This window comes from Neolamprologus brichardi, chromosome 9 (genome assembly GCF_056152115.1).
Source record: "Neolamprologus brichardi isolate AB-2024 chromosome 9, ASM5615211v1, whole genome shotgun sequence".
Classification (NCBI taxonomy): Eukaryota; Metazoa; Chordata; class Actinopteri; order Cichliformes; family Cichlidae; genus Neolamprologus; species Neolamprologus brichardi.
In genome coordinates, this window is record NC_142112.1 from 8,070,255 (window position 1) to 8,094,356 (window position 24,102).

The 24,102-nt window shown below is 41.3% G+C and overlaps 1 protein-coding gene across 2 annotated transcripts in view; it reads right to left on the reverse strand.

Moving 5' to 3' along the window:
- Positions 1–2,183: 2,183 nt before the first annotated feature.
- The window catches only part of LOC102781226 (deoxycytidylate deaminase-like), a 30,348-nt gene continuing 8,429 nt past the window's right edge, over positions 2,184–24,102 (reverse strand). The window contains exons 3-12 of one of the 2 annotated variants that reach the window (XM_087845875.1): positions 22,319–22,456; positions 20,477–20,665; positions 18,924–19,022; positions 17,673–17,744; positions 15,276–15,322; positions 11,825–11,924; positions 11,021–11,156; positions 9,524–9,640; positions 6,688–6,784; positions 2,184–3,056 (exon numbers count right to left, since the gene is read on the reverse strand). In XM_087845875.1, the coding sequence (XP_087702001.1) occupies positions 2,972–3,056; positions 6,688–6,784; positions 9,524–9,640; positions 11,021–11,156; positions 11,825–11,924; positions 15,276–15,322; positions 17,673–17,744; positions 18,924–19,022; positions 20,477–20,665; positions 22,319–22,456 (1,080 nt within the window). In that variant the 3' untranslated portion in view covers positions 2,184–2,971. Of the gene's footprint in view, positions 3,057–6,687; positions 6,785–9,523; positions 9,641–11,020; positions 11,157–11,824; positions 11,925–13,407; positions 13,539–15,275; positions 15,323–17,672; positions 17,745–18,923; positions 19,023–20,476; positions 20,666–22,318; positions 22,457–24,102 lie in introns of those variants that run through there. The other variant, XM_087845874.1, reaches the window with a different exon arrangement.

Sequence of the window (24,102 nt, forward strand, 5' to 3'; positions counted from 1 at the left end):
GATCAGCTGTCCTGCCTGATGGCATTATGAGCTACATCTTCTGCTAGTTCTGCCCTAATTGGCCTTCCAAATTCAGCAAATACCTCCAAAACTGTGAAGCGTCACCTTTATTCGTTTAAAGAAATTACAAAGTAGTCATCACTGCTTTGACAAAGTGAAACTAGCCAGCCAGGCAGCCCCCTTTCAGTTTTCTATTTCAAGATAAAAAAAACCCCAGATAAGCCCACTAAGCCCTCACAGACACTGGTCCATTACCTCCAGCTTGAGAAATCCTCGCATGCTTCACCTTTAGAACCTCAGCTCATGATCAAGTCTCCACATTGCTGTCTGATTTTTCTCTCACACTACCATCAAGTTTGCTCATTGTCCGGATTTTCTTCCTCCAGCTTCTAACCAACGACTCCCGACTACCTGAACGAGATGATGGGCCACCCGTCATTGTTGCAAATATGTAAGTGTTACACTTACAATCCTGAAAGAACTTCATACTGCAGTCATTGCTGCAGCAGTAAAACATTTTGCCACGTTTTCACACATTTCAGGAGAGATTTTGACCCACTTACACTGACAGAAAATCACTCACACTCAGGTGTGGGCCGCTGCTGGCACTGCCCTCTCATTGGAGGGCCACTTTAGAGTTCAAGCAGTACAAAAACCCAACCAAGCAAACATGAAAACACCCACAAATATTCCTAAAATCCTAGTTTTTGTTTGTTTTTTAAAATGTCAAATATTGCACAACAAGACAAAACTGCAAACATGAACACAAATTGTTTTTCTACTACAGGAGTGACGTCTGGAGACAGGCCAGGGTGCTCCATGTGCTCTTTAACCACGTTTTTGTTGCCTTCACAGCATGTTTTGGTTCATTCTAATGCTGGAAGACATCCACGACCCATGTTCAGTGTGAGGGGACACGAGACTTACACTACATGGTTGTGTCCATTGGCTTCTCAGTTCGGTGAAGTCATCCTGTCCCCTCAGCAGAAAAACAACCACAAAGGATGTTTCCACAGCCACGCACAGCTGTGGGGATTGTGCTCTTTGGATCATACGCAGCATTTCTCACATTCCCAACATGGCAAAGAGCTGCAGTTTGTTTGATCAGACCTCAGCACTTTGTGCCAAGTCTTCTTAAACCATGTAGACATTCACTGGCAAACTTGAAATGGGTCTCAACAAATGCCTCTGTGAGCAAGGGGACCTTGCAGGTGCTGCAAGATTTTAATGCTCTGCCTTCTGATTATTCATGATTATTCATGATTATTCATGATTATTCATGAAGACTTCACAGAGATTTTAAAACAAAAACCCTTCAACCTGGCAATCTTGGTTCAGGAGGCCCACCATGGTCCAGTTAAATGTGCAGATTTGTGCAATTTCTGAAAGCAATGGAACAACTGAGTAACACATGTAAAAAAAGGGAAATAAATTAAATATGGAAAAATCAAAACAGCAATTATTTTAACTGAATCCTTGCATCTCTCCCTTCACCTGTTTTCTTATCACATCTTTATCTGCAGGTAGTCTTTATCCTCCGAGCCTCTACCCGAGGCCTGGGAGCTCCAGGGTCTGCTGTCCTACCCCTGCACTCTTCTGGGTAGATCAGGGATGTTGTTCCTGGGCTCTAGTGGAGCCACTGGCCCAGTTCGGACAGTTCAGATGACCACTGTTGCCTTCATGAGCGTATTTGTTTATCCACCATCTGATTATTGTTTATTAACTCGCTGGATGATTAATTATTAGCATGTACAGGGTGTTTTTTTCTTACCACTGTTCCTGCTGTGGCGTTACCGCCCATCTCTAATGGTTACATCACCATAGCAGGAAAAAACAGTGGTAAGAAACCCCCCCCCCCCCACTAATTAAGAATAATAATAACATAAATAATATACTGTGTAACATGGGCAGTATTAATGTGTCCCAGTTTGTTTCAGCTGCAGTGACAGTCGACATGGCTGTGAGCCGTGTTTCCTGTGAGGCCTCAGTGGTACACGACACAAAATAAACAAATGATTCGTTTTCACGTTTAATGAATGAAAGATTTACTGCGGTACAATCAAACATTCTGTTACAAAGGTCCAAAATAACAACTGTGTGCTCTCTTGTTTCTGACACTTGACTCCAGCTGTAGTGAAGACATTCGTCCCTACAGAGGAGGCATCAAAGAGCAGAACACTAAAAAGTCAGAGATGGGGTCAAAGTTACAGACATTACTTTTGGTAAACAGGTTTGATCTAGTAGATGCAGCTACACTAAATACTCGGGAAATCGTCCTGACTTATCACCGAGACTTAAAACTTGACCTCTGACACCGACTTTGAGGTCAGATGTTGAGGTCACCAGGATTCGACCTCATCCGAGACCTTTAGTCGCTGCACCTACGTCACCTGGATCTGCAGTAATCATGTTCACAAAAATACACAATCAGCCTTTCACAGCTCGTTTGCTTAATTAAAACTAGCATTTGGCTATAACGAGTGACGAGGCTCAGCTGCATGAAGCTAATTCGTGTTAACAATATTAAAGTATTGTAGAGGTGGCATCAGTCGAGAGGAGGAAAGTAGTCATAAAATACTGAGTGCCAACTGTAACGACAGCATCTCCCAGTCTCAGCTGTGGATGTGAACAAAGGTTAAGTGATCTTCATGGAGGAGGAGCCTGGAAGCTCGACAGAAACAGATTTCTGACACGTCGCCACAGGAAACCCAAACACAACAAACACAACAGACTTAACCATGAAGCACTACAGTTTGTTCATAAGCCTCATGAATTCCTCGACCCAGAGGAAGTTTTAAAAGAAAAACGTTAAAGCAGCAAATCAAAATATCTAAGATGCCAAAGTCAGGTTATCCTTGAGTTTTCCTTTGGACGAAGCAGGAGGCGAGAAGACAAACACAAAGAGAGGCATCAAAGTCCCTTTGACTCACTGCCTCATCCAACAGCTCCCCGAGGTGAGTCATTTGCATTTTCACTTGGTTGCACCGTTCAGCGCTCCAGAGAAGTTAATGGAACTAAAGTCAATGACGATCTCAGTCCTCTTGGGCTTGAACTGCCTGTGAAAACACCAAACACACACAGACTAGTCAGAGACCCTTACACTCAGAAAATGCACCTTTTAAAGGTTTTTATTGGCCTCCTACTCTGATAAGTTAGGTTCATGTGGAGGTTTGTAACCACAAAAATCCACATCGAGCATCAGAACTTGGGTCTAGCAGGTGTTCCTGAAACGGGCCCTGAGTTGCACAGGCCGAGTCTTCTCTGTATGATGAGCTTTCTATAAGTGCAGGCTTACGATACTCGTTTGAAACAACGGTGATACAAACAGAGCTGTGGCTGCAGACAGACACACAGCTCTTCCCCTCACTAACAGCAGAGTCCAGACTGTAGAGAGCAAATAAAGAGTCCAGAGCAGCACAGCTGCAGTTCAGGCCTGAACAGAGAGAGAGGCTGCATGCAGGTCTGGACAAGATAATAAAGTTGATCATTTCTACCTTTACGATTATTTATTAAAGTGTGTTTCTTATTTTGTTGTGACCAGCTGTGTTCTTATTTTTAAAGTGCAGGTGTGATCAGTGCATCTTTCACAGTGAGTGCTCTGGCAGTTACCTTTTTATTTTAGTCTAACAGCAGAATTACACACAGTCCGTATAGCAGACAGAACACCTTGAAAGCCTGATGCTTAACATTGTCCACCCCAGCTGTGAAACTCAGAAACCAGTCTTACTTGTTATCATCTATCGTCCACCTGGGCCTTACACAGAGTTTCTGTCTGATTTCTCAGACTTTATATCTAATTTAGTTCTGAGCTCAGATAAAATAATTATTGTGGGTGATTTTAACATCCATGTAGATGCTAAAAATGACAGCCTCAACATGGCATTTAATCTGTTGTTAGACTCAATTGGTTTCTCTCAAAATGTAAAAGAACCCACCCACCACTTTAATCACACTCTAGATCTTGTTTTAACATATGGCATAGAAACTGAACATTTAACAGTGTTTCCTGAAAACCCTCTCCTGTCTGATCATTTCTTGATAACATTTACATTTACAATAATTGATTACGCAGCAGTGGAGAGTGGACTTTATCAAAGTAGATGTCTTTCTGAAAGCGCTGTAACTAAGTTTAAGAATATAATCCAGCCACTGTTATCATCGTCAATGCCCTGTACCAACACAGAGCAGAGCAGCTATCTGAACGCTACCCCAACAGAGGTCGATTATCTTGTTAATAATTTCACCTCCTCACTACGTACGACTCTGGATACTGTAGCTCCAGTGAAAACTAAGGTCTCTAATCAGAAGTACCTGACCCCGTGGTATAATTGTCAAACACAAACCCTAAAGCAGATGACTCGTAATCTGGAGAGGAAATGGCGTGTCACAAATTTAGAGGATCATCATTTAGCCTGGAGAAATAGTTTGTTGCTTTATAAGAAAGCCCTCCGCAAAGCCAGAACAGCTTACTATTCGTCACTGATTGAAGAAAATAAGAACAACCCCAGGTTTCTCTTCAGCACTGTAGCCAGGCTGACAAACAGTCAGAGCTCTTTTGAGCCAACCATCCCTTTAACGTTAACTAGTGATGACTTCATGAACTTCTTCACAAATAAAATTTTTATCATTAGAGAAAAAATTACCAATAATCATCCCACAGATGTAATATTATCTACAGCTACTCTTAGTACCATTGATGTTAAGTTAGACTCTTTTTCTCCAATCGATCTTTCTGAGTTATCTTCAATAATTACTTCCTCCAAACCATCAACGTGTCTTTTAGACCCCATTCCTACAAAACTGCTCAAAGAAGTCCTGCCATTGATTAATTCTTCGATCTTAAATATGATTACTAGGGCTGTTCGATATAACGATATATATCGCACGACGATATAAAAATGTCTGTCGTTTCATTTTACGCTGTCGTTTGTTTCGTGGTGTCACAAAATAAACTGTTTACAACAATATTTGTTCATGGTTCTGATGGTCACTGTAGTTACTATTAATTTCTTAAAGTTCTCTCTTTCTCTTATATTTAATATAACCACACTACGGATGGACAAGCGTCAGTTTTTATGCGTTGTCGTTAGCAACAACGATGTTAAAACCACCGCCTGTTTGCTTGTTTGTTTTCCACAAAAACCGTTGTCACAATAAAGCTCAAGATCCTGTTGAGACTTTTTAAAATAAACTGAATCACGTGTCAATCAGCCGCCAGGTGCTAAAAAATGAACCTTAGACTCAAACGTTAGAACAGGCAGCACGCCGTGTAATAAATACTCACAAACGGCGCCGTTACAACTTATGTCTAAAAATGTATCGTTTCATGCATCATTAAAACACTCGACTCAAGGTACACAACGCGCAGCTGGAAACACTTCACGCAAGTCGAGCTGCCCGAGATTCACAGAGTTTACAGAAAATGTTAAATGTTTGTGATTTATATCGTTATCGGACGATAGATGTCTTAATATATGAGATCGTGGTCATATCGCACAGTCTAATGATCAACCTATCTCTAATAATCAGCTATGTACCACAGGCCTTCAAGCTGGCTGTAGTTAAACCTTTACTTAAAAAGCATCTCTACACCCAGCTGTCTAATTAAAGGCCAACCTCCAACCTTTTTTGCTTTAGTAAAAAACAAACAAACAGTTAAATATGTAACTTCTTTACACTGACTATAGGGTCTACAGGGTTGGTGAAATCTTGGTTTGGTACTTTCTTGGAATCGCCAGCAGGTGGAGCTGTGGCTGCTCTGCACACCCTTCATCCTATTTTCAGCCGTTCATCCCAGCTGAAACAGGCGCTTTCCTTTTCTTTACATCTTCTTTTCCCTTTAAATCAAATACATGAATCGTCCTTTTCTGACCTCCAACCCTGTCACCACATTTTCACCTGCACAGTTTGTTTGTTCCATGTCTGTCCGCTTAGTTCTCAGATCTGGTCCTTTGTTTATACTGACTTGTTGTAAGTCAACACGTCTAACAGATAGCTGTTGTTGTTAATTGTAAATAAGCGTACTGTGTGTGTTGATGCATGCGCAATCATCCAGGTAAGTAAATCCCAAAGTTTGATTGTGTTCGTAGCGCTGTCAGAGGGACAAACCTCTCGTCACTCATCCAGTTTACAAATGCAACCTGAATTTTGTGAATTTGCAGAGTTCTTGGTAACTTTGTAAAGCAATCAAATAGAAATAGAACAAAAATAAACCCACTTTAGCCTCTGCACTCAAGAAATGTTTTATTGCAACTGATATAAAATCTGAAGTTTAAGATTTGGATGCAGTTCCACTTACTCGTGCTTTTGGATTTAGCATCTATTGGGCAGTCTTAACTACAGTCACAGTATGACAACATCCACAGAGATTTTTCTCTGTACTGTCTCCAAAATGAAGGAGGAATTGTGTGAAATTTAGGTGAAGCACCATCATCACAACAACGTCTAAGCAAAAGCACAGCTTTCGTTTTGCTATTTGGCCATAATATCTGCAGCAGTGGCATTCTGCAAGCATGGAGAAGCTTCCTGATACATCCTGAGTTACAACATCCTGAAAGTGTCCGACACAGACTACTGCAGAAACGTAACCACCCACTGACCTGAATCCAGTCTCTGGTCCGGAGGAGTTTGGCCGTACTTAAGGCAACAAAGCATCAGTTTCTCCTTCCAGACTAATGTGTAACTTACCTGTACTCGATCTTTGCCATGCTGAGCAGCCTTCTGGAAGCAGTCATTTCAGGTGTGTCGTGGTACTTATCAGAAAGATACACCACCTCCTTCAGACCTGGAGATAAATGAATCTTATTTGATATTACAGATGATGGAATATTGCAAATCAATTAAGGTTAAGACATAAACACTGAGTAAGACACACCGATGAGGGTTTTTAAATATAAATGCTTTTTTTTTCTGTTCCAAAGGACTGAACCAGTCTGCAGCCTGATGTAGCAGTACATCACATTCTTAAATGTAAAACAAAGACAATAAAAAAGGTCACCAGGACAGGCCAAGGACAAAGACAGTCAGAGCTGGGGATTGAACTGGCAACCTTCCGGTTAAAGATGAGCTTCCCAACCCCCTGAGCCACGGTCGCCCCCACGCCCTCTTTCACACCTTGGCTCATATGATGACACTGATGACTAATCAGCGACCACCTCTTCAGGGACAACCCCCACTGGGGTTTAAACACTGTTGGTTTGAAAACAGCCTCTCGTCCTCTTGGATGAGACGCTGTTTTCATCTTCAAAAAACCTAAAGAAGTCAAACTGCCTCCCTTTCAAGCTCCTAAGACGACCACATCCCGGGCGACCGAGTACCTGCACAGACAGCAAATCGCATTATTATTATAACTTATGTCTTCTCTGAGCAGGCTAAATCATCTAGAACTAAATGAAAGTGTGAATAACTGGATGGTCTTTGAAACAAATGTGGGGAAAGATGTTGTTCTCACAATGTGGTCGAGCTGCAAACACTGGTACTTAGAAAAGAAGAGGCAGGAAATGAAAGCTGACTGAAACAGATGTCACACACCTCAAACTTTTACGTTCTTGGAGAGAAAAGAAGATTACTGCTACGAAGAAGTCTTAACTAGTCTGAGAAGACTTTCAGAACGACCATAATCAGACAACTGAATGAACAAGGCTGAAAAGGGAAGAACAGCTGCTAAGAAGCAGCGACTGAGCAATAAGGAGGTCAACAAATGTACAGGAACACTTCAGATCTGTCAGGGAGCTCAGACACCGGAGTGCAGGTGACGGCAACTACGTACTGTTCCTGTGCCACAGAAAGGCTGCTGCTAGATGCACAACAGCATCTTGTTGCGTCGTGGAAACCCTTCTGGACTGTTGTGGGCACCAACAAGACAAAGGCCACAAGCAGTCCGTCAGTTCAAGTACTCAAAGTGTGCACTTTAATTCCACTGCACACATTTGGGATTTGGTGGATTTGGATGGATCACACAAAGGTTTCATCCAAAGCAGGTCAATGAGAACAGCTAGAAACCTTTTGTAAGTCACTAACAGAAGAAAGTACAAAAACATATCAAAGCCAGGAGAGGCCATAAAAACACTGTTTTTAACAAGAATAACAGCTGGGCACAAATGGAAATGTGCTTTAATCACAATTTTTTAAATAGTTTTGACTCTACTTGACAACATATTTTAAATCACTCATTATGGGATGGAGGTGTGGACTTTTAACTAAATATAAAACTCTTTCAAGGGACAAGTCACAGAAAGACAAATACAGTCGTCTGACTTTGTGTCTGCTTGATTTGTTATTCAGACAAACTGGTGATGGCTAACCAATCAGACAATAATAATCCATCATTATCAGAGATGGGCAGTAACGCGTTACTTGTAACGCGTTACTGTAATCCAATTACTTTTTTCAAGTAACAAGTAAAGTAAGGGATTACTATTGCAAAAACGGTAATTAGATTACCGTTACTTTCCCGTAGGAACGCTGCGTTACTGCGTTACTAAAACCGTGATTTTCTTGCGAGAATGTCTCATGACAGTGACGTAAGCGAGTGTGATGTTCGTGACAACAGTGTTGAGTTTGATTCCGTAAAAAGTGACAAAAACATTAGTGTCCGTTGTGCGTGGGAAGAAAACTTCTTTTTACAGCGAAAACCCCCCCTAAACTTCCAAGCGAGCACCGAGTAGCTACGACGTAATGGGAAACTCACAGAGAAACTGCAGTATTCTTCCACTGACCGCTGCAGCACACCTGCACCAGGGTAAACCTCCGCCTACTCTACTCCTGCTTTACAGGTGAAAATAGAGCAAAAGGACCGCTAGTCTTTGACTTTATTTATTTTCTGCTGTGTTTTACTTGCATCTGAAAGAGTGAGTGTAAACACAAAAAAAAATAAAGTAAAATAAAATAAAATTATATACATATATATATAATATATATAATATATATATAATATATATATATAATATATATAATATATATATAATATACATATATATATATACACACATATACACACATAAATATATATATACACACATATATATATATTTATTATGTGCTGGAATGTGCAGAAAATAGGTTTAAATGCTAAACTAATTTCTTCCAGTCAGAGAATGTTGCAGATAATTAAATTTTTGCTTGATGCATAAAGTTAAAAGATTAAAACTAATAAAACAAGTTTTAAAAAGAGACTTTTCCATTTGATTACATTTTGTATGATGATTATGTAGAAAAAGTAGAATTGGGCTGAAAGATTTATCGCTTTATCACCAATTCAGGTTGTAAATCATGTTTTTAAAAAGTAACTAAGTAACTAAGTAATTAATTACTTTTGAAAATAAGTAATCAGTAAAGTAACTGGATTACTTTTTTGGGGAAGTAATCAGTAATTAATTACTGATTACTTTTTTCAAGTAACTTGACCAACACTGATCATTATTATTATTAAAAATGAAGTGAGTTCTGCCAACACTGGCTGCTGTGACTCCTAATATCATGAATCAGTATAAATGTAGAAACAGTGTGTGCTGTTAACACTCACCTGCCTGAATAATGAGCTTGGCACACTCATTACAGGGGAACAAAGCCACATACATGGTGCAGTCCTTCACATCAGCACTGTTCTTATTCATAATAGCATTCAGCTCTGCGTGGCACACTGTGAGACACGACAGCGAAACAAACCTCAGTCACTCAAACACACTGCAAGTTTGCTTCATTATGTAGCCTCTGCTGCCCCCAACTGGCCAAACGTTTGAAACTTTGTTGCATCCACTTCCATGATCACAGGTGCATAAAACCACGCACAGATAAACATCTGTGAAAGAATGAGTCGCTGAGGTGTGAGGGCAGATGAACAAATACTTGTGGCGGTATGGTGCAAATGTAGATAGGATTTGGTTTACTCCAGACATTCTCCCACACATAAATAATGTGGAGCAGGTGGATGAAAGCAGGAGAGCTTTGTTATCTTATCTTAATGACCTTGTAGTACCATATTACCCTATCAGAGCACTTCGCTCCCGCTCTGCAGGCCTACTTGTTGTTCCTAGAGTATTTAAAAGTAGAATGGGAGGCAGAGCCTTCAGTTTTCAGGCCCCTCTTCTGTGGAACCAGCTTCCAGTTTGGATTCAGGAGACAGACACTATCTCTACTTTCAAGATTAGGCTTCAAACTTTCCTTTTTGCTAAAGCATATAGTTAGGGCTGGACCAGGTGACCCTGAATCCTCCCTTAGTTATGCTGCAATAGATGTAGGCTGCCGGGGGATTCCCATGATGCATTGAGTTTTTCCTTTCCAGTCACCTTTCTCACTCACTGTGTGTTAACAGACCTCTCTGTATTGAATCATATCTGTTATTAACCTCTGTCTCTCTTCCACAGCATGTCTTTATCCTGTCTTCCTTCTCTCACCCCAACCAATCACAGCAGATGGCCCCGCCCCTCCCTGAGCCTGGTTCTGCCGGAGGTTTCTTCCTGTTAAAAGGGAGTTTTTCCTTCCCACTGTCACCAAAGTGCTGCTCATAGGGGGTCATATGATTGTTGGGTTTTTCTCTGTATCTATGAAGCGCCTTGAGGCGACTTTTGTTGTGATTTGGCGCTATATAAATAAAATTGAATTGAATTACTTTAATGCAGTGGTCCCCAACCCCCGGGCCTCAGACCGGTACCGGTCCGTGAGTCGTTTGGTACCGGGCCGCGAGAGTTGAGGCTCAGGTGTGAAATGTATAGTTTTCAGGGTTTTTATCGGTTTTCAGCGTTATTTTGTTATTGTTTTTATCGTTTACTTGGTTTTCCTGGGTCTTTTCACGTGTGTTATGAATAAATCTTCTTTTTTTCAGTACTGGTACTAGTTTTATTTTATTGTATTTATCCGCGACACCTTAAAGGCCGGTCTGTGAAAATATTGTCGGGCATAAACCGGTCCGTGGCGCAAAAAAGGTTGGAGACCGCTGCTCTAATGCACCAAATACACCATTTTAAAACTTTTAAAACAAGCTGTTGTAGAGGAAAGCAAAAAGGACAGTGTGCATTCTCACCATAAGGGTATTTAGTGTCAAGCCGGTCATCAGCAGAGCGAGACCATGGCAGCAGGTCATCATTACAGCCATTAGGCATACCATTGTAACCAATGCCCACTATCTTATTCTCCTGGTTCACTATACATGCTCCCACCTGTGAGAGACACCGAGACAGAGGGACATAAGAGAGGGACATATATACAGAGACACACACAAAGAACTGATTCCTATAAAAACAAGACCATCAAATTAAAATTATTATACCACCAAGTCCTATTTTACAATCATGCATGCCCCAAAGTCGCTCCCTGACAGACTTTCTAATATTCAGCTCACCTTAAATTTGTGTTTTTCTATTTCTTTCATCTGCATATTTAAATTGGGAGGAAATACAATTTTTGGGGCACGTTCAATTTCTACTTTTCCCTGTTTTCCTTTCCTTCAGAGTCTGAGTAACTGTGTTAGATAATCATCACATCACATCGAGCAGGCCTAAACCTCGCCTCCCTGTTTGTGGACAGCAAGAGGAAACAAACTAAACTAGGACTGTGCGTAGACAGCAGTTTTCACATTAACCTGTTGCATTAGAAATGTTCCTGCTGATACATTACATTTCATTTTAACACAGTGGGTTTAGATCGTGCCTTTCGGCCGGCCTGGGAGCTCCTCGTGTCCTCAGACAGCTGGAGAGATGAGCAACCACACATCCTCATGCCAGTAACAGACGCTTCTAAACCTGAAGCACACCTCAGTTCTGTACACCAGACATTTGGATATGAGCTCATAGTAAAGTATCTGACACATAAGCAAACGCAGACGTACCTGGGAGCTCGGGTCTTTGCTTCTTTGTGCCGACAGAAAAGCCACAGCCATGAAGTACTCTGGCCACTCAAGGTAGTCCTCTCTTTTCTTGGTTTTGCCACTATAGAGGAAAAACCCCCAAAAGATTTATGAAGTTAAGTGAGAGAAAACAAAAAAGGCTGTCCGATTCTGGTTTCACAGCTTTGTGAGTCGTCACTCTGCTAACTCACCATCAATGCTACGATTCAGTTTGTGTTATCTGATGTGTACGTTCATACGTATTAATTGATGAGCTGCCAAAACAATCATTTACATATAAACACCACAGAGTCTCCTGAGTAGAGGCTCAATGTGCACAACCTTTAGTGAAAGCTTGAACATAATGGTTTCAGTATCAGCACTTGTAACAAGACTGATACTATTCAGACACACACCAATTAGTCACAACATTAAAACCATGTCACTGACACTCTGTAGGTCCTCCTCCTGCCCCAAACATCAGCAAAGCTGTCAGTTTGGAAAGAGTGGACACAGCGCCTGGTGTGTCTGTCACTGGGATGTTGCTCTGCCCTCTGCAGCAGTTTACAGGGCTGGTAGGGGCGTTAGTGTCCAACAGATAATGACAACACTGAGAGTTTTTAATTATATTAAAAGATGAATCCGAATTGTATTACTATTTAGTGTTGCACATTATTTTTTTTAAATTAACGTTATGAATAATAAAAATAATATTTCCCCCAAAATGACTCATGCGTACTGAGTCACAAACGATAACACAAACTACTGAGAGCCACAGGGCTCATGTTTGGAGAAAGAAGGGCCAGATGTGCAACCCAAAGAAAACTGTCCCAGCAGTGAAAGAGCAGAGCTGTGGGAGATGCTTCCTAGTGTCTGGAAAGGGGAACTCATCAAGGTGGAAGAAGAAGACAGAAGGATGATGGGAAGATGATGAATGAAAACTTTAAGCAGTCAACAGCAAAACTGGGTCTGTTGTTGCAACAAGGACCAAAACATGTGTCGATCTCGAAAAACTCCACTCCAAGTGAGACTAAACAGATAACCTGGAGTACAGGAAGTGTATTTGGGACTGACGTCACTCCCGATTATCGAGTTTGAGAGAAAAAAAATGTAGAAAAAACAGGATTTAATTTGGTCAAGGTCGAGCCGTGCAGGCATCAATGGGAATGCAGCAAATACTTTGCGCTTCAAAAACCCTTATCACGAATAGCGCCTCTGCACAGTCAAAATCCACAGCAGTGCAGATTAAAGGTTCACGCTTTCACTGTTGGATCGTTAACTTGGGTATGTTCCGACTTTTTTGCATTTTTTTGGCATTCCACAAAATCTCTCCAACGGGGAACTTCCGGCGATGCAGGAACGCGCCATAAACGTCACTAACAGCCCAGTGGGACAGTTTTACGACCGCCAAGCATTAAAAATAAATGTGAAAACACGGTGACAGACTGATAAATGAAAGACTTTGGCTCAGCGTGGAACATATACTAAAACGTAACAGCACACCACGCGCGGACGTTCTCGTTTACTACTCCGCTGCTCCTCGGGGGAAACCCGAGCCTTTCTCGTCACGTGTGGAGAAAGGTTACCTGTTTGAACGCTGTTGGGTTTCTTCCATATTGTAACAAGTAACCGGAATAAATCCCTCTGACAACGATAGCCTTTGTTGATACCGCACGATGGTCATTACGACACCGTAAACCACGTGACAATACAGGAAGAAATCTCCCGCGCTTACTGTGAGGAGTTTTTATGCCCTGACTTTTGCTTCAAAGGACTGCAGCTCCTTCGGTCACACAGTGATCGAGAAAGTCTTACAGGGTGGGGCAGGGTGGCATATACATCTTTGGTAAAGTACGTGAAAATCACCCATATGTAAATGGAGCCAACAAAATATCCACAAAACACTTTAAAACTATTTATTATATCATCAGGCTGAAGAGCCTCCTGTAGATCCGCCCACATGTAACTCACACTGGGTTGATTATGTTAGAGGAGAGTACAGGACATTATTCACACAATGACCATATGACACATTTATAGTAAGTTTAACATAAATGAAGTTTCTGATTGGCCAAAGGACCGAAAACGTCCTTATACCCCTTCAACAGAACTGTACAGATCCACGTCCTCGAACTATGAAATTCAGTCATAATGAAAACGATAAACACCCACATCACTAATTACTTGAGCTCAAGCTCTAAGACAGCGGTCTCCAACCTTTTTTGCGCCACGGACCGGTTTATGCCCGACAATATTTTCATGGACCGGCCTTTAAGGTGTCGCGGATAAATACAACAAAATAAAACTAGTACCGGTACCGAAAAAAAGAAGATTTATTCATAACACACGTGAAAAGACCCAGGAAAACCAAGTAAACGATAAAAACGATAACAAAATAACGCTAAAAACCCATAAAAACCCTGAAAACCATACATTTCACACCTGAGCCTCAACTCTCACGGATGGCACCAAACGACTCACGGACTGGTACCGGTCTGAGGCCCGGGGGTTGGGGACCGCTGCTCTAAGAACATAATTAGAAGGTTAACAGCTGCCATATAAAGGGCAGCACTTGTGAAGTACACTTCATGTGTTTTTGGCACTAAAAGAGGTCATTCATCAGCTTGTGCAGCGACACTATATAGTCAAATTCAGGTATTTGCAGTCAACATGCTACAAGGGTATAAAAGTGGCTCATTCTAAGGAGCTCTGTGAATTCTGAGCACGGTAACGTGATAGCATGGCACCGTTGCAACAAGTCCCTCTCTCCTATATTCTGTGTGAGTAAGTAGTATTACTGCAAAGTAAAAGAGTTCAGGAACCACACCAAATCTGTACCAAACGTTAAAGAGGGAGGGTCACTGACTGATTAACCCATGGTGCACCCTAACCCTAACCTTTATTACGACAAAAGTAACAAAAACATCATGTGAAATCATAATTTTCCATTTTAGTGCTGGAACCAGTGACACCAGCAGACTCTTGTATGTGAGGCTCTCCTGAGCGCTCTGTTTGTGGTGGGATGCAGTTCAGTTGGACGCAGGTCAGGTGACTGACTTCATAATATTCAGTCTTTACCCTAAAAAGCTCTTTGTCTGAATCGTTGTGCTGATAACTTTCTGTTGATGCATTTAGCTGACTGAGTGCTCCGGTTTACATCATGAATTATATTGATGTTGTCAAACTTTTTACTCCCTTTGACATCTCTGTCTGTTGTTTGTTAAGTTTTCTGATTAAACTGATTAATGGGTGGATATGTACCTGTATAATAAGTATACAGTATACTAAAGTATAGCAAAGCTTTGAGTGTTATTATTCACAGTGTGTTGTGGATGATTCAGTGTACAACAGACTTCAGCCTGCAAATTTCACAGTTAAGAAGTATAACTGCATCAAAACAGCATCACACTGAAAATCTGCTGCTTCTACTGCAGAAGTACAATCAGGTACTTACAAGCTGGCAACGCTTTGTATCCTGCCAGGAGCCCATTTACAGTCTTCCTAAACAAACAAACAACGCAGACAAACAGCAGGTTAAGAAATAAATACTTCAATTCGGAGACCTTGGAAAGTTTTCTGTTTTCAAATGAAACAAACACACACACACACATTCACACACTGGTGATGGCAAAGCTGCATGTAGCCACAGCCACCCTGGGGCGCACTGACAGAGGAGAGGCTGCTGGACACTGGCGCCACCAGTAGGCAATGGGTGAAGTGTCTTGCCCAAGGACACAACGACCGAGACTGTCCGAGCTGGGGCTCGAACCGGCAACCTTCCGATTACAAGACGAACTGCCCACTCTTGAGCCACGATCGCCCAAATAACTAAAACCCAGGAATAATGTTCTCAATTGGTCAGTAAATGGTGATTTCCTACCAAGTTTGGTCTACAAAATAAGTTACTGTAGTGACAGCAGAGATAAGCCAGAAGTCGTCCTCATACGCCCAAATATGGGCCTTGTACCAGGAAGCAAGTTTAACATACCCAGGGTATCTGTTTGTTCTGGATTCACTGACACTAACATCAGCAATCACGCTAAATGGTCACATGAAGCTGCTTATCAACCTGCTAAGTTACCCTGGGTTTCCTAATCTAGCTACACGCGCGTGCGAGGGGTGACACGGGCAACACCCAACCAATCCCAGCATCTTTAAATGCTTCAGACAGTAAGACTGGAAAACATCTACTATAAAGAAAGAAAAGAAAAGCTTATTCCATGAAATGAATGTTTCAATTAGCATAAGACAGTTTTGTATTTTTTAGCTGCATCCCAGATGGTGTTGAACAGTCTGATGGAAAGCATAAATATAAAAACATAATTAAGTGTAAGTTTATTCTACTTGCGACTGATATAAAGTACAAATAGGTGTCCTGAGACTTAATTACAGGCAGTGATTTAATGATTTCACACAATCCCAGAACACTCCACGTTAGTGACTCAGCAAAACTACAAACATCTCAAATTAATTTTCCTAAACGATTTCTACCACATCATGCTGAGGTTTCTCTTTAGATACATGTCACTGTGACTCACAGCCAAAGAAGTCGTGGAGGTACCAGCAGGTCTACATGAATGGTACTTAATTGCATAGACAGCATAACAGAACAAAATTTAAATTAATAACACAAAATTTAAAGTGGGGTTATTTAAAACTCATTCCAATCATGAGAAAGCTTGAAAACATAAGGTTTTCAACTCAGCTTAATTACCTTTTTTTTCCAAATTACCGTAATTGTCGGGCTATAAGCCGCTACTTTTTACACAAGCTTTGAACTCTGCGGCTTTTAGTCAGGTGCGGCTTTTCTATGGATTGTCCATGATTTTTGTCATATCGTAAGACGATTTGTTTTGTTTGTTCCGCTGTTCTCCGGCACTACATTGCCTGGCGGAAGGATCGGGGTTCAAGAGTGGTATGTAAGTCAGATGTCCGTCCACCAGGCAACATAGTGCCGTACAAGTAGCGCGAAAAACAAACTTCAAAGTAGCGCTACGCGTTCAGCGGGAGGCGTGGATGATGAGGCGATAAACTTGCGAAAAGCAAGTTATGCTCAACTCCACCGGTGGATTCTGACAGCGTGGAAAAGTGTGAAAACATCCACGATCACCAACGGATTTCGAAGGGCTGGACTGCTGCATGATGGAGAGGAGGACACCGCCACGGCCCATCTGAGGGTGTTCGACTCTGACACTGACAACGAGGATTTGTTTGGTTTTGAAAGTGACAACGAAGGAGAGAAGCTGAGAGTGGAGGACGAAGCCATCCTGAGCCTGTTCGTATCCGACACTGGAGAAGAGGACTTTGGTGGTTTTAGTGCAGGAAGAAGAGAAAGATGGTGAATGACTGACTTCTCTTCTTGTTAAAGCCGTGTCACTGCACCTGAGCCTAAAAGGTAGGCCGAATCTATTTTTCTGGTGTGCTGTAGGTTATTGTTATGTACTACATTTGTTACTCGTTTATGAAGCACAGTACATGTTTCGTACTTGTATTTACTGCTACTTGTACATATAGCTAAAAAGTTATGCAAATATGTCCCCATAACTTGTTTTCAAAATATTAATAAAAGGGGTGTGTCTCCAAACAGCCATCTCTTTCCTGACAATTCCCTTTGTGCATATTCTCTTACATATGATAAGTCAACATTGAAACACCTGCGGCTTTTAGTCAGGTGCAGCTAATGTATGTACAAAACAGGATTTTCCCCTGTTTTTGGCTTGTGCGGCTAATATTCAGGTGCGCTTTGTAGTCCGGGAAATACGGTACTCAGCGTACAAACAGTCAAGAAGGTCAAATGTCTACATTTCTACTACGACTACAACACAGGACAGATGAGGAGCAAATTGCTCACCTTTGAAGGATCAATTGTGTAACTGGAAGCGTGCGATGAGGTAGACGACTGGCACGGCTGTGTGTTGTGCACCTAAACAAAGACACGAGAAGGCAAAAGGAGATGCAACTAAAATAGCCATTTTTAAACCAAACTGGTTGCAGATTACCAGTCATTTAGAAAAAGGTGGTGTTATGACATGCATAGGTTCTTTCTCTTCAGCACCCTCTGCTGGTCATAGTGGGAATACTCGCCAGCTTATATTTTGGTGGGGTTTTTCTGTGTTCCTGTGAGTAGAGGAAACAGGAAGCTGGTTGTTTGTTAGCCTGCAGAATATGTTGTTGCTCTTTAAAACGTTTCTGCCTTGGAGAGTTATTGCTTGTGAGTATTAATGTACAACATGATTATTTGGTGCATTTCTATAACACAGATTTGTTTAGAAACAGTTATTTCATCTTCTATGTTTATCTTTGAGGAAGCTAAACTCGCTAAGTTGTGTTGTGATCAATACTGAGTCGCTGTTGATTACACATACTATATAACAGTATAGTTCATATCCTAGAAGTGTGTGTAAAAAGGAAAAGACATCTTGTAACATTTACTTTGTGTTTGTTTTTAGTTTTACGGGAAGAAAAGGATGTCGATCATTGAACTACTGACGCAGTAAAAAGCCTTAAACTTACTTCCGCCTCCAATGTTCATTGAAACCGTTAGCTGTCTGTCACGTTTGCAAAGGGACGCACAATAAGGACAGAACAGGTGGTTTCATTTAATCTGAAAAAGCCTGCACGAAACTGATTTGATTCCGATTCACAAGGTCCTGATTCGATTCAGTTAAATTTGGACTCAGATATAAAAATATGGATGTGCAGAATTATAATATATTTACTGTCTATGTATAAAAACAAAGCTGACACTGTGAGACTTCATCAGAGGTGTGAGCATCACAGCAGAAGCCTTTGTGTCAAAGTGACTGAGGATCAAACATGAAGCAGATTTTCCTGTTCTGGCTTTTTATAGAAGATAACCTTAAAATATCCTGCAGTAGAACAAAAACGTAAGAAAACCATCAATCAGCATCTGAACATGACCTGATGCTGCTGAAGTGAAGCAAAGTTACAGAGGTTTGATCAGAGACACAGCTGAGAGTTTTGCAATTTGTTCGATATAAATTTGATTTGAATCAGGAAATCCATGTTTTAAACCCTAATCAATCGCCACGTATCAACAACATTACAGGAAGAAAACGTCCCAGCATGTGCACACACCTACCTCTCTGTTTCTCTGTTCCACCTTTGTTTCCAACAACAGGACTCTGCTTATCAGGTTTTCCCAGCTTTCTCTGGATACGGTGACGACTTCTCCCACATTCTGGAAAAGAATATGAGAATTACAAAGAAGAAGCGCTCTTTGAAAACGCTCAGGTTATTCTCTTTCCTGTTGTCTATCAGAGAGAAGACCAAAACAATACAACATATTTTAAATAAGTAGGGAGTATCTTAGCTTCGTCTGTGTTTCTGCCGTGCTCTCGGCGTTTCTGCAGAACACTGATCACTGCACAGCTGAGCTTGTTACGATCCCTGAGTTTGGATTCAGTGTTTTCAGTTTAACTTTCTTCAATATTGATATTTTAAGCGAAGTAGAGGAGCGCTTTCTCATCTACTTCAGTTCTGGGTTTTAGTTTATTTTGTTTCCACTGTGGTCCCCGTGCTTCTGTAGTTTCTGTTGTGATTCCATGTTTCGTCACTTCCTGTACTTCAGTAGGCTTTTGTCTCCTGTGCTCCAGTTTAGGTCCAGTTGTCTTGTCATTCCTGATTTGTTCCCTTCTGTGTCCCTCTGTAGTTAGTCTCATCTCCTCAGTCAGTCATGTGTCCATGTGTCTGTGTCAAGTAAGCATATGAACGCTGAGTTGTTCTCCCAGTGTCTCCCAGTTTGTTCCTGCCACTCTTCTTCCTCGTCCTCATCACCTGCCATGTTTCTATTGTCACTGATGTGTGTTCTTTGCTACCTAGTGCCGTGGTTTTCTCTGTATGTGTTCTGTATTCCCGGCTCCAGTGATCTCTTCATTTTGCATTTCTGGAACGTCACATGCAATAAAGCTGTTTTTGACTTCAGGTTTTGCCTCTCGAGACCTGCATACTGGGTCCAGAACCTGCCATATACACCACTCATGGTATTGACATGTGTTCAACCTACCCTGAACGTATCCTCAGACTTTCATGCCTATTAAACTTTGAGACGCACTGAATCTTTTAAGATTGTTTGACATCATTCGTTAAAGAACGTCCAGTATATTGGACGTGATGACTGGTAGCAAAACTTCAGAAAGTGTGACACGAGCTTCAAAGTGAGAGAGCTGTACCCAACATCTCTCAAAGCACAAATGGTCTCAGTTTCCAGTTTGTATTGCACTTTCCACAGATCCATTACAGCTCGGAGAGATGCCAGCAAGTGTTTATAGATGAATTTGTTACTTTCATCCAAACTACGGACAACTACGGCAACATGCTTGCCAACAAATCAATCACACGGTGCTGTTTGCCAACTGGTGAGCCAATCACAGGCCAGTCTCTAGGTCTGTCCGCTTTACCAAAGATCAACCTCAAGTAACCACTTGCGATTGGTCAGGGAGTACCCAGTTCCCCCTCACAACCGGTACTTGCCAGATGGCCACTGACGAAGCTCAAAGCCTGTGTGATTTGGGCCTTTTTATTCTAAATTGTCATCACGATTTTCACGGGTGGAGACGAGTTAATGTCACATGTTTCGCAGTCAGTGTTATTAAAATCTCAAATAACCAACATCTATCACAGGAGTTCACTAACATGAAGGCGGTTATCCTCATCCTCTTTCCCTGGCAGCTCTGCAGCGTCACTGCTGGAAGAATCAGGCGAGCGTACGTCACCAGAGGCACGTCTTCCATTATACGAGGAGAACGGTTCAGTGTGGGAGGAGTTTGTGGGAGATGTCATAGGATTTTCCATGTGATGTATGACAAATGACTTCTTGGATACCTAAAATAGATAAAAACACAACGATCAGCTGTTCATGTTACATTATTATCGTCACGCCTCTCTGTAAATGTGATCCTCCAAACATCTGTGAACGGCAGTTAACAAAGACATGACTTTCTTTGTGCCTGTCGCATTGAGTAAACTGCATCACTGATGCACAGTTTTGTACAAAGCTATGCCACTCTCTGGACATCAGCTGGTCATGTACGACTTCACACCAGACTTAGGTGCCACAGCATTTGACTCTACAGGACTGCTGTATGGTAACCGTTTCTCTAGACGCACACTGTGAGGTGGAACTGTAGTCGGGCTGTGACTGATGAAGTTTCCGTCCACAAGAACACACAAGTATTGATAAATGGCCCACGAGTGGGGTTGAGCTGTACCACACAGTGGAAGAAAAGCACATGTACTTTATTGTTACCATTTTTTAAACTGGCAAAAACAAAAAACAAAGTACACGGGGGCAGTTTTGTTTTATTTTTTTAACTGGCAAGTCCACTGGCATGATTATTCAGCAGCAACCATCTCATGTCCATAATTTGTCTCTTTTTCCACTGCTTTGAATATCAAGGCAGCTCTCTGATGTTATGAAATGTATTGAAACCCAAACTGAAGTAAATGACAGTGTATGTGACCACTTTAGCTGCTCTGCTGTTTTCTGTGTGGCTGTAAACTGTGGTACAAATGGTATTTCTATTTATCACTGTGAGAACAAACAAACAAGTCTGACTTTAACAAAGTCAACACTTGTGTTTGGTTCAGAAAAATCATCAGAAACTTTCTTAATATTAGACTTTTTTGGCCTAATATATTCATCCTATACTACATATGATTTGTGGTGAGTATGTAACAGTTATAGTTTAATGTAGTAACTGATAATCAGTACATTACACTGCTGTGTTACACTGTTACTCAGCTGTGTGTCTCAGTGGTTTGTCCTCTGAGCCAGTCAATTGTTTTCGGGGCTTTTCTTTATTTCTTTCACTGTCCTTTCTTTACTGAGACAGTGAGGACAAGACGGGAAAGCTGGGAAAGAACAGGGAGAAGACACAAGAAATGGCCTCAGGAAGGATTCAAACCTTTACCTCTCCAGTAGGCCTGCAGCATATGGGTCACCTGAACCAGTGAGTTATACTGGTCCCTGTGGAGATCCTGTTCAGAGCAGCTAACTGTATTTTTTACTCAAAAATAAAACATTGAGCAACTCTCTGTACCTTTGGATATTATTATATTTTGTGACAAGTCGTATATTAAATGTTTGCTTTGACAAAATTAGAGTGAGAAATGACTCGTGTAACACAGTCTGCCACTTGTGACCCAGCAACAAACACAAAGTCAACAAACACAAAGTCAACAAACACAACCTCAACAAACACAAAGTCAACAAACAAACACAACAAACACAAAGTCAACAAACACAACCTCAACCTCAACCTCAACAAACACAACCTCAACAAACACAACCTCAACAAACACAACCTCAACAAACACAACCTCAACCTCAACAAACAAACACAACAAACACAACCTCAACAAACAAACACAACAAACACAAAGTCAACAAACACAAACCCAACAAACACACAGACACTTATGGAACAAGCGCTCTCCATTTGAGGCAAATACATGAAAATAAAAACAAATTCGTACCTTCTTCAGCTGGCTGTGTTTCTGCAGGACCAGATTAATAATGTCACAGATGACAGAGATCTTCCTTTGAGAGAAGCCCCACTGCAGGAACTGCTGCTTGGTCAGCATGGGCTTATACTGGAAGATATCTCGTAGCACCTTGACAGACAAAACGGAGACAGGAAACACTCACAAAGCTGGACACATTGTTACAGGACTGAATGGACTTTGTTATAAAGCACTTTTCTACTGTAAATGGGATTAAAGGTAGAGAGTGGGCTCGCTGTCTGCTCTTTGGTCAGATGGAGGCAGTGTACACTGTCTGTGCTACAGCCAGTCTGTGTGTACTCCTGCTGTTGTTGGTCCATGATGAGTGAAGCACGAACAGAGCTGAAGTGTTGAAAACAAAAAGGTCTAAACTGCCGTCTCTGTCTGTGCTTTTCATGCTTTATTTTTTAGTGTTTGATGTTTTTTAGCACTTCTTTCGTTCTCGGTGAACATTATCATTATTGGTTTAAAACACACATGACATTATCGAGCAATGCTACATTAGGCTTGTGTTTAGGAATGGGCACGCTGTAGATCTATTAGCAATCCCTTGTGTAACACGTGTTAACACTGTATAGAAACCCTTTAATTTCATATCTATTCTTTACGTACCTGGTCAACAAACCTTTTCTCTGCACCCTTACTTGTGACCATGGCGAGCTTTCCTCAGTTTAGCTCGCCTTCCTTAAAGTGTAGCGTGTGAATGTATAATAATATCTACACACATGGAAAATACTGGCAGTGACCGGTGGTACCCCTCAGTGGTACCCCTCAGTGGTACCCCTCAGCATCCTCGTAGATACACCTACAGGATCAGTTTCAATACCCTACATCTCCCTGTTCTCAAGTGATCTCATTCACACGAGTTTCAGAAAACGTGACCTCTGACCTTGAGGTAGACATCACTGATATTCAAACTTGTCCAAGGTTTTGGTAGAAGGGTGACGACAACACCACACCAGCTTTTTACTACTGACAGGTAAAAACTACTGACAAACAATGTTTTATTATTTTAAATGTGTCTCACATTATTACCAATACCCAGCTACAGCGAGACAGCTTTGCTTCAGTGTTTAGCTTCCTGCTGGCTGCAGCGCTCTGACATCATCAGATCTACTCTTCAGTGCAATGAAATTATTGTTCTTATCTGTGTACCTTTTCCTAATATTTAGCATTTCTTTATATTTTTTTTCTTTCAGTAATAATTGCTTTCCTCACACAACAAAAGGCTAACTGTGTGATTACTGAACATAACTCAGTGAATGAAGCATGACAGGATTTGGAAACAAACAACAAGGTTTACATGAACCAGATAAATGTTCTGTGTTGTAATTAATGTGGGTGAGTTACCAAACAATACTGTTTCTTAAGTCTGTTTGTGTGCATCCTTTATTCCTGCTGTTGCATCCCTGAAACATGTTTAATCACAGAAACAGGCCTCACACAGAGTAGGCCCGTGTTCTTGGCAATGGTAGGTCAACACTTTCAGGTCAATACCATCTTTGAACAGTTGTTGGAGTCATTTTTGACCAGGACATGTCCTTCAACGCACATATTAAACAAATATGTAAGACTGCATTCTTCCATTTGCACAACATCTCTAAAATTAGAAATATCCTGTCTCAGAGTGACGCTGAAAAACTAGTTCATGCATTTATTACTTCCAGGCTGGACTACTGCAATTCATTATTATCAGGATGTCCAAAAAACTCACTGAAAAGCCTTCAGCTAATCCAAAATGCTGCAGCAAGAGTCCT